Here is an 11,897-nt window from a genome sequence, read left to right as displayed (position 1 = left end):
AAAATATACTAATACTTCTTCCACCACTGGCCCCTGGACATAAGCTGTGTTTAATGCTTATAATACTTGTCATAGCATGTATCACTCCCTTACGATGCTTTACTTTGACTCATAGTGATTCTGGGATGTTATCCGACATTTTGAGTTGTATAAATATACACAGACAGGGCATAAAATAAAATCAATATTTCAAGGTGATCCTGACTGAATATAACTGATAGTATGCACAGCTGCCTTAAGTAACGTGCTACCAAATGTTTTGTCCATTTAATCTTCTCACAGCTGTGTTATTTACATATGTTTCTCTCTTTTCTTTATATTTTCATTTTTTAATCTAGATGGATCCTCGCAACAAAGTAAATTCAACATTATGGAGATCCATCAAACAGTAAACACCTGCTGAGTTTCTTTGAAATCAAGTTTGGTGTATTTCGCGTGCAGACATTCAGGTGTTACAACCACTTCACTCAAATGTAGGCCAAAAGCTTTTAATATCTACCCAAGAGAGGATTATCTGAAGTCAAACTATGTAGATAAATAATAAGTATAATACATTTTTAGGTACTTTATACTTCTAGTCCACGTCACCTCATAAGCAAATATTGTACTTTTTACTCCACTACATTTTTTTAAATATATTTAGGTTCTTTGAAGATTCAGATTCATAATTCAAAATATTATCAAATATGCTTTAACACAGGCTACTTAACATTTGCATATTAATTTAGTTGCTTATATGCGTATTTCAGAAAGAATACGCGGGATTCGAAACCATGAACTCAGGGGGTATTTCAGGTTATTCTTGGTCCCTTATGCAGACTAATGCGCTACGCCGTCAAGATTTACAATGTGAGAAAACCCGAGAAGAAAAGAACGAGCCAGCCAGGAGTCGAACCTAGAATCTTCTGATCCGTAGTCAGACGCGTTATCCATTGCGCCACTGGCCCGGATGGAGAAGCAAACAATCACATGACTTAATTAAATATCGTGATAAAAAAGTCACGATGTTTGTTGCATATTCAAGTCGCGTTCTCACGACTGTTAAGCAACCATCGAAACATAAAATGTAACACAACAGACCATCGTTGCCCGTAATACCATTATTAGCCAACAGATGTCGCGGTCCGAGGACGTTGTCCACTGGAGACGTAACTGTGTATGTTTAGATAATTCATGACTGTCATACAGGGAGTAATGCTGCAATAAAATATCTAGGAGTTAAGTCACAGTAGCAAAATATGGTATATGACTAATGATGAGACATTTATAAGAAGAGCCAGCCTGTAAACCTTTAGATGCAAAGGGTTAATGGGACCTTTTCTGATGATATGAATGATGATATGAATGATACCCTGACAGACTGATTAAAACAATGAATAAAAAGGACCTCAAAACCAAACTATTACTATAGAAAAAGGAGACACAGTGATCAGCATGATGTTTGAATGCACCACAAAAGAAGACCTCAAAAGATAATGTGATGCTATGAAGATGATGGTATGATGCTATGTAGAGTCATGCGCTAGTGAAAATGAGAACAGACCATGACAATTTTTGTTTTTGTTTTCAAGTTGTCCGCTGTGGGTCAAATTGATGACCAATAAAACTGATTCTGATTCTGACCTTCCATTGCCATTGTCGTTAATAGGTTTATGTTCATATATATATATATATAATATATATATATATACTTTTTTGGATATATGTTTATACTTATATTGTACATATTGTTAAATGTTTATACCTACATCTGTTTTTTTTTCTGCCCTATATATATATATATATTTTCTTGTTTATTGTAAATTTGTGTATGTAGGCCTACATCGAGAGCGAAGTGGAAACCGGAGTCAAATGCGTTCGCATACATGGCCAATAAAGCTTATTCTGATTCTGATTCTGATTATACACTATTAAACATGAGAGCATTCGCAAACTTTGCAGAACACACACACACACACACACACACACACACACACACACACACACACACACACACACACACACACACACACACACACACACACACACACACACACACACACACACACACACGCACACTCTTACCGGTGTAGCCAATCAGCAGCCAGATGACTTCATCGGTGCTGGGTGGGAAGCGTTGGTTTTATGTTCACCTCAGATACAGATCATACAGATACTTCACATGTTGTAAATAGCAAGCCAATGTGCAACCAGTAACGTGATTCATTAATATATATATATTTATATAAAATCAAAATCTCCTCCTTTTCGATTGTTACACAATTAAAAGGAAAACAAATGAAACAATGGATTCAGGACATTTCAATGATGATAGTAACCATGATATGGGATTTATACTATAGCACGATGAACAGTTTTTAAATCATAACTGTAAAAGGGATTAAGAGCTAAAATCAACTGTAAAAAACTATGGTTGGGTCAAGAATTCCATGCAGTTGTGATAGATATTAAATTGAGTTGTTGATACGTGGCTATAGCATGCTTTAGTTATTGTGAATTTTGTTGCAGGAGGTTGCACACTCTCACTTTGTATTTTTAAAATGTTTTAGTGATAGTTTTATTTCCATCTTATTTGATTATTGGGTATAGAACTGGAGAACATCTTTTGGAAGGAGATAACTTTCAGGCAGCTTAACTCTCACGGATATCTCGAGGAACACAAACTACGCGGTGTATGAATCGAGCGCACCCGCGTGCCTCTGTAACCCCGCCCCCTCGGTTTACTCCCCCCAGTGACGACAGCAGATACCTCCCAATGCGGGGGCTTTGTGGATGGGTGCTGGCTGCGCCGTGGCGAAAAACGTGCACGCATCCCGTGTGGCGTGTCACTGACAAACAAACCGACCCCAACGCTGAGAGAAAGCACTCGGCGGGTTTTCACGAGCGTTGCGTCGAAGAAAACACCAGATAAGTAGCGTTCGAGGCATTCGTGAAGGCAACGCGGCATGCACGCATGCATTAATGTGCGCGTGCAGATATTTGGAGACGTTGGAGGTTTTCGAGGAATTAAAAGTGGACTAATGGAGCTGCTGACAAACTGAGGGGCTGGGCTGTGACTGACTGCATTGTTGCATGTTTCCTGGGATGAAATAATTTCCCTCCTCATTCATCAAAGGGATTATTAATAGGCTCTTCTTTAACGTCTCAATGTTGCTCGAAGGGTAAGCGAAAACCGAGGTGTCAGTGCATTGTTTATTTATTTTTTGAAATCACCACCGCGTGGATGGCTTCGCATGCCTTTGTTTTTTTAAATCAATTCGTTCCCCTTTCTGTGTGTTTGTCGGCTGGAACGATACTGGTCCACACTTTGCTGCACACATTTTTAAAACTCATTTACATATCTGGGTGAGAGAAATATTGATGTTTGTTTGGCATAAAAAAAAAACACACCCTGGGATTGTGCCTCTTATGTTAGCAGAGAGATGGACTGCATCGGGAACACCATGCAGAAGAAGGCTGCAGAGCTGGAGCGGCTGGCCGAGGTGCTCGTCACCGGAGAACAGCTGAGGTAGGTCGGTTGGTCCCCGGTCAGAAATTCCGCTGACCCCGGGTCTGCATGCAGGTCACGCAATGAAAGCAGCTGTGGCATTTCAGTCAGGGTCGTCTGCTAACTGATCACCAACTATACAGTCATTGCTGAATACCAACAATTTGTAAATCCTGTAAGTACATAATCATTGTTTAGTTCGTTTTCATCCTCTTGCAAGTTTTTGTGACCCAGATCAGGATGAACGATGACAGGACATGATGACTGAGAAAAGTGGGTGCTGTAAGCATGTGTGACGGCAGGTTAATGATCATGCATGTAGCTCTCCATGCACTCCACTGCTAGCTGGCCCTACAGGCAGCTTTCAGCTCCACTGCAGCATGCACGGCCAAACAAAGGCATCCACACATGCACAACCCTCCCCGTGCACACTGCTGCCCCTCACCTACATCACATGCACATATCAGCCTGAGGCAGTGTCTACATTCTGCAGGAGGCTGTTTTGCTTTTAAGGACTGAACACATGAGTCATTATTTTTGTTGCTCCGGTAATTCAGCGCCCTTTGAGCTGCACAGGCAATGATCAACCTACTAATCATTGTCGTGCCCTGCCCATTCATCCTATCAGGGAATTGCACTGCTGTCCCATGCAGTGTTGTTGGCACGCTGCGCCTTTTGACCTCCCGTACGCAAAGAAAGGCCCCAAAACCCTGGTGGCGTTCGCTGGCTCACGCTCTTAGCAATGAATAGAGGCTCAGTAGGTAAAGCATGGCACCAATGCCAGGAATTTCAGCCCCCCCCCCCTCGCTGAATTGTGCTTTCCAGCTGGGTGGGATACGCTGAGTTCGAGCTTTTGCTGTTTCTGAAGTGGTACACGCTGAAACATTGTTCTGTTCTGTAGAACCATAAATAGTACCACCAGTCATCACCTCAAGAGATTAACAGTCTGTGTCTGAATATACTCTTTGGTGTTCTTTTGCTTAGCACCAGTGTGTGTTTTCCAGTTTATCATTGTGTACTGTGTGTGTGTGTATGTGCGCAGTGTCTCTGGCACAGCTGTATACTGAGGCTGCCAGCTGGCAGTGTGGCAAGTGTCAGTGAACGCTGGGTTGGCTGTCTCAGAGTCCCCTGCCTCTGAGACGCTGCTGTTCTGGGGGGAAAGGGCTCGATGTTAAGACATTCAAGTCTCTGTCTTTCTGCATATTGTACATTCTCAGAGCTGAGAGCTTTTTTAGCCACGCCAGCAGCGTGGCCCTGGGGATGGCAATGTCACTGGTCCACACTGTAATATCTATCAAACGACTATTGATGGATTACCGTGACATTTTGTGCACACATTCGTGGTCCCAAGAGGATACACGCTATTGACTTGGTGATCCGGTGTCATTTCCTGTAGCGCAAAGATGAGGTTGACATTTCTGGTTTAGAGTGAAATATGTTAATAACTATCGGATGGATTGCCATGAAACTTGGTACAAAAAGTCATGTCCCCTCAGGATATAAAAAATATTTGTCCAATGCTTTAGTTCCTGCTGAAATACCTGCACTACAATGATTTTCCTGTACGTTGCGTTTATTGCTAATTAGAAAACGTTGCTAAACTAACCTGAAACTAGGATCACGTTGACTTTGGCTGTAGTCTCGTTACACTGCAGTACAAACACACACACAGGACAGTTTAATGATTGATGCTCTCACTCAGTGTTTTACCTTGACGCCCTGCTTTAGCTTTGTCCTTTGGTCTGAATTGATATTTCAGACCAAGTGATGACACGATGGAATGAGAAAGTCAAAGAATACATGACCTGATGTGAAACACTTGCTGGTATAAAAGCAAGGTGTGTACCGTATCCACGCCCTTGTTTGATCATTTTATAACAAGCTCATGGGACATGAGTTCCCGGTACTGATAACAGTTTGTTGGCTGTTTTGGAATATCTTAACACCCATTTGTGTCCCATCATGTCGACAGCTCGCACCGTAAAACGGATCCGTTTCAGACAAAACGGACAGAAAGACGGATACCGTGACACACAGACACATGCAGCTGCTGTAGTACGGCTTGTGACCAGTTCATAGCTGTGAATAGGCCGTTTGTTGCACAATGTCAGACTGCGATAGAGAGGGAGGCTTTGTGAATGTTTGCAGCCCGGGATTCAGCATCGTTCTGGTCATACTGGGAGCCAGAGGCCCATTCAGAAACGCTCCTTCCTGTCGTCGTTTGATCCACCACAACTTTTGGAAATGCTGCTACAGAGGGGTAACCAAGGCAGCAACAAGAACACCGACCACAACAATTAGTCGTAGACCCGATCGTCCTGTGAGGAAACAGCAAGATGGATGATTTTGTTTCCAGCTCCATTTGAGACAATTTATTGGTAGATAAGAATGAAACCCCCTGAAGCTGAACAGAGGAGGAGGAGGAGGAGGAGGAGGAGGAGAGGATGATGCCAGACCTGGTTGGAAGTGAAGTCTTACTGGGCAGCGCTGGACCAGGGCTGTCACTGCTAATCCGGAGTGATGCTAGCCAGCTGCACACAGACCCAGCATGGAGGGGAACTAGCTAGCTGCAGGAGGCTCTGCTAAGGCTGCGGAGGGCTGTTTCACAATGACCAGGGTCAGGAAGGGGTCACCGTGCTGATGTGAAACCAGCATCTAGGCCATCTATATAGGCTTAAGAGGATTGTCATGTCCTCATGCAATGTAGTCACTATATAAATCCCTGCAGACGGTTTTTCAATGAAGCGCTAAGAACTAACATTTAAAAGTGGTTGCCAGGTTGGCAACTAGGCATCGGCTTTTTATTGCAGGTATTTGAAATATGATTGTCATATTTAGTCACCTTTTATTTTCAGTATCCAACATACTATGCAGTTTATACGTTGGCTTAATAATGCAGCTAACGTATGTCACATTAATCTTTAATGTGACATTAAAGATTAAAATGAAACCAGCAAGTCTGGGGTTGCTTGTTCCTCCTTTCTCTCCCAATCCACATTTTAGTTTTCAGCCCAATTTGAGAGAAATATTAAATTTACCTTTTTAGTTTCATGGAGTTGGTGTGATGTTGTCTCTTAATAAATGAAGCATTGTCAGGTTCATGATACCTCAGCAGTCCAAAAATGATATAATTTCATCAACAACAAACCAACATCATGCGTTGTCTGGTATCGGGTGTGATTGTAACAGCAATATTTAGATATCAGCAATTCATCACATATTTATCTTTGGGTGCATGTTTTAAATGTTTTCTAGAAGATGTTTTTTTTCTTAAAGACTAAAATATGATATTCAGTTCACATAACTTTAACGGGGACTGTTCCCTTTTAGATGGTGAAGCGTTTCTCATTACTCTCATTCTTATAATTACAGTAGGAGTTGTTGTTACTATTATTGACTTCAAGTCATTGATTTCAAATGAAAAAAGTCTAAATCAATAGTTTAGCATGTCAAAGAACTCTTAATGATTTTTCCCCCCCTCTTTGGTTTGGTTTGCTGCCCTCCAGGCTGCGGCTCCATGAGGCGAAAGTGATCAAGGATCGGCGGCACCACCTGCGTACTTACCCAAACTGCTTTGTGGCCAAGGAGCTCATTGATTGGCTCATCGAACACAAGGAGGCCTCAGACCGAGACACGGCGATCAAGATCATACAGAAACTCCTAGACAAGAGCATCATTCACCACGGTAACGCTGAGCTACTGTACGTGTGTGTATGTGTTTACAAAGTGTGTGGGCTTAGTCTTGTACAGTATCTACTTTTTTTGTGGTTTCCCTTTTCTATAACAGCAAGGGTCTCTCTCCGTCTGTCTTTCTTCCATGACAATTTCTGAGAACGATCTGTGCCGCTTAATAGATGATTCTTCATGTCTGCCAGCCAGTTTGGCTCAAACGTAGCCTGTTTCCCATTTGACCAAACATTGAAACAGAGACAAAAGAGTTGGCTGCCCCTTCCTTTTTTAGTGGAAGTTTATGCAGAGCCAATTCAATATTAACTCATCCCGGCTGTACATTAATGATTTAAGGATTTAAAGATTTCACTGACTGCTTTATACTAACATAGTAAAAATGCCTGTGTTCCCATTATGTGACTCGCTCGCTTATGCTATTTTGTTTCTTAATTCATCATTAACTACACCGACATTTATTAGTCATAACCTCAAAACTAATCCCTCTGTGCGTGTGTGTGTGTGTGTGTGTGTGTGTGTGTGTGTGTGTGTGTTTTCAGTGTGTGACGAGCACCGGGAGTTCAAAGACCTGAAGCTGTTTTACCGCTTCCGGAAAGACGACGGCACATTTCCGTTGGACAGTGAAGCCAAAGTCTTCATGCGGGGGCAGAGGATCTATGAGAAGTATGAACACACTCAAACACAACCACTCAGTCGTAGAGGAGCTATGAGAGGGATTGAGGGAACATGGCCTTTCATACATTTGTGCAATGGAAACAGAAAGTCCCCAGGCATCTCTTAGCGTTCGATTGCTTTTCTCCTTCACCTTTTTAGCGCGTAGCTTTAAATGAACATTTCATATTCTTATGAGTTTTCTTGCCGTGTTGGATTAGAAGATCACCACTCTTATATCTGTATAATACGTATGGCATTATAGCCAGCAGCTGTTTAGGGTAGCTTAGCGTAGCACAAAGACTGGAAACAGGTGGAGTTATGTGTCAGAATATTTCTTGGCTGGCACCATTTTTCAGGTGGATTTTGTAACTTTTTGACAAAGCAATTTTACTGCGATACACTGATACAAATACTGATATTTTTTGTATCAGTGTTTTAAGCTATATGGCGTACCTCCTCAAATATGGTACTGGTAAAGTTGATGTTGTTGACGTGATGAACGGTGAATTATCACTTCACAATCTGGTGCTGTTCAAACTTTCTAAACTTTGTGGCCTTTTTGGCAAGCAACAGCGCATGCCATGCATGTATTTCCTGTCTTCCTCTTCGTTTCGTTGTGAGAGCGTTCTCAACGGCATGATTGAATGCGTCAGAAATGCTGCCACCATTAATGTTTGGAACATTTGTTTTGCTGGTAAATTGGATTTCATTAGATTAGAGGGCATCGTATTGACTGGTTGTTGACCGCAGTAGGAGGCTGCGGGGATTGGAAAAATCAAGAGACATTGGAAGCATCTTAACTCGCAGCATTTGTCCAGAGATGGATTTAGAGGCGAGAGGACACCACTAATGATACTGATTATGTTTATCAGCTTTCTACCCATGATGCTCGTGTTCCAATACTGATGAGACTAATTGTTTCTATAGTAACCCCAAAGTCTTCCTCTGTGTGTCTCCACTCCTCTTAGTGGCATCTCTACAGTTGAGGATTCACGCAAACACTCTCTTTGCGTTAACACACACACTCAATGTCTTTTTTTTTGTACCACACACACACACACACACACACACACACACACACAGCTTGACTCCCCTTCCCTGTACCACGCATCCTGCCCCTCTTTGTCCCACGAGTAAACAATATTTCTATGCCTCTTAACGCATAAACAAAGACCTATTTTTCATGTTTTTTTGACCACATGCACATTCCTATGCCCACGTGCACACGCACTCTCTCAAACACACACGCACACAGAGCAGTTGCATAAGAGGAAGAAATAGTCTAAAGGTAGACATCTGTCGTCTCAGCTCTCAAAGCTATGTGTTTATGTAATCACCATGGTGCAGCCGAGGACACACGCACACACACACACACACACACACACACACTCCCCTCCGCTGTGGTGGTTGCTTGCTTGCAAACTAGAGTTGCTTCATGATTTCATTTATTGCAAAGGTCACGGTCCAAAAAAAACCAACCATCTCCCAGAGCTCAAATATATGATTTGGTTCTTTGGTAAGAGGATTGCAAACATTCAACTTAATCTCAGTATTTCTAAAATGAATGAGATCTTAGATTGATTGTCTTAAACAGAAATTTGAATTCAATAGATGTCTGCCTCAGCATACTCATACAGGAGATAATATCCATACAGTACTGCTCTTTTTGATTTTGTACATTTTGACATTATATTTCTCTGTATCTATTTATTACATAAATACTGATATTCTTGACTTTTCTCTGTAAGCCACCAAAGGTGACTTTTATGGCCTGAATGTATGTTGGTGTAAACCGATAAGCTTTTCTTAGCCGTGCTAGCGGAGTGGCTCGAGGGATATTAATGTAGGTCGGCCCTCCACTTTGGTCCAGACTGAAATATCTCAACAATTATAAGATTGATTTGCATGAAATGTGGTACACACATTCATGTCTCTCTCAGGATGAATGTAATAATGTAATAATAACCCCTGACTCTTCTTCTAACGCCATCATCAGGTGTTTATTCGTTCAGTACATTTGTTGTGACTAAATACCTGCAAAGCAAATAACGATCCCCTTTTCTGCAACTTTGTTTTTAGTGATAATCGGCAAATGCTGACACGCATGTAAACTGTATGTTTACCATGTTCAACAAGGACCCTTGCCTACAGCCATATTCACATCTAGTTTTTCCATTGGAAAAATAAACAGCGCTCTGCAAACACACTTTGATCTCTGGTGCTGTCAATTGTAAAATCAGCATAGACAAACCAATAAACAAAAAAACCGCAGGGAGACATTTCAAAGCGTTGTCTTGACAGCATTTCCTAGGAGACCGGCTTAGTCAGAGAGGACAATGTTTAACAGGTCTTTCTAAAACATTGTTCACCAGTTGGACTGTTTACTTGTGAATGTGTACTCTAGATTGTGGTTGAATGGCAACAATATAAAGGATTTAGTCGTGCTCATATTGAACTATTAAATGAAACAAATTACCTTTTGAATAAATGAACCAAAACACTTGAATGTAACCTTCATCTACGTGGAGTAGATTCCGCTTCTTGCGCGCACACATTCACACCCGCAGTAGAGGATCCTCACTGGGGCAGCTGTGGGTAATGTGCATTGCCGAAGGGCACCGCAATATTAACATTTTGAACGGTTTAAGCTTTGCTCTTTTACTTCCACACTTTTAATTTCGGTTTAAAATCACCAACCTTGTCAAAAGCCGGCTTTTCTATTCCATTTCTGATCAATTTAAAATGGTATGTTATTATAAAGCACTCGAGCATTACACTAAAGTACAAATGTGTTCATCTTAGTTTCCCTGAGCTACTTCAGGCACAGAGAGCTTCACGATTTGAGCTTTATTCTCTCTACTTCATCACAAATTCAGATTCAATCTCTGCAGCTTCTTCTCTCTTGTCATGTGCGCACGTTTATACTTTATGTCTGTGCCTCAGCATTAGCTGAATCTCAGCGTGTACTCTAGTGTGAAAGAGTCAGACAATGCTGCTTATCGGCTCCGTGCGTCTTTTTCAAGGCTACGAAACAACTCAGTTTAGACTCTGTCTCTCATTGCCCAGGCACCACAGTCCCATTTGTTCCCGCAACTGAACAATTGGTCAGTTTTTCTTGTCGTACTATATTTAGTCTTTGGGACTACTGTTTTTGCAATATAGTCCATTATATTTTAGGGGAAAAAGGAGTCCCATGTGCCCAATGTCTTATTTTTCTCTTGATCTAAAACTTGGTAAATTTGTACTATTATATACATATAAAGTACGTCCGTATCAGATTTGATCACTTTAGACCGATCGGAAAACAAATGTTGGCATTTTGTCTTTGGACCCAAATGGACCATTTTGTATGCTTTAGCACATTAACTGCAAATTGCATTCACTACACCACCTTACTGTGGCCATTTCCAGCATTACAGACATCCACAAAGAGAGACCAACACAACCATTGACTTCTAAACGTACCACTGGTTCATCGTGTGTTCAACCAATATAAAGTAAGAAGACGTCTGTGTCACTGTTCGGCTAAGTTACAACTGATAATGGCTGGCTAATTACATCAGCTACTGTCTGCTTGAGAGTAGATCCTAATGTTTCCACGTGACTTACTGATAACTGGTAGAATGTCTTAGGCTATTACAATAAATCAAGGTTATTAGCCAAGGAAGTTTTACCATAAAGGTATTTGAACATTTCATGTTTTAACTAGGCTAGATTAGTTTAAAGTAATGCGAATCTCTACTGAGAGTCCCGAAAAGTACATTAAGCAACGTTCTCTTTTATTTGTTGTTCCATGAGGTCGCTGTTAGGAGCCTTTGGACACTGCAACCGAGCTGTGCAAATAAAACAGATTTGACATTAGAAAGTTATGCGTCATTGAAGGTTCAGAACTGGTTTTGTTTACAGCACAAGTTGTGTCAGGTTGCCACAGTGCAGCTAAAATGGGGTCATGAAGTGTGACAATGTGCTTGCATAAACATTCTGAGAAGTTGGCCATGTAGGAAACGGCAACAAATGCGGCCCCCATTTTCTAAATAAGGCTTCTGAATGAGGTATAGCATTGTTTTTT

General features: G+C 41.4%; 1 protein-coding gene across 1 annotated transcript in view; it reads left to right on the top strand.

The window, feature by feature from the left end:
* Positions 1–2,784: 2,784 nt before the first annotated feature.
* deptor (DEP domain containing MTOR-interacting protein) overlaps positions 2,785–11,897 on the top strand; it is a 34,174-nt gene continuing 25,061 nt past the window's right edge. Inside the window, exons 1-4 of the mRNA XM_079164682.1 lie at positions 2,785–3,161; positions 3,416–3,508; positions 6,994–7,172; positions 7,714–7,837. Coding sequence (XP_079020808.1) covers positions 3,148–3,161; positions 3,416–3,508; positions 6,994–7,172; positions 7,714–7,837 — 410 coding nt within the window. The 5' untranslated portion in view covers positions 2,785–3,147. The remainder of the gene's footprint in view (positions 3,162–3,415; positions 3,509–6,993; positions 7,173–7,713; positions 7,838–11,897) is intronic.

Source organism: Pholis gunnellus, assembly GCF_910591455.1.
Source record: "Pholis gunnellus genome assembly, chromosome: 8".
Taxonomy (NCBI): domain Eukaryota; kingdom Metazoa; phylum Chordata; class Actinopteri; order Perciformes; family Pholidae; genus Pholis; species Pholis gunnellus.
This window is presented reverse-complemented; position numbering and strand designations above follow the sequence as displayed.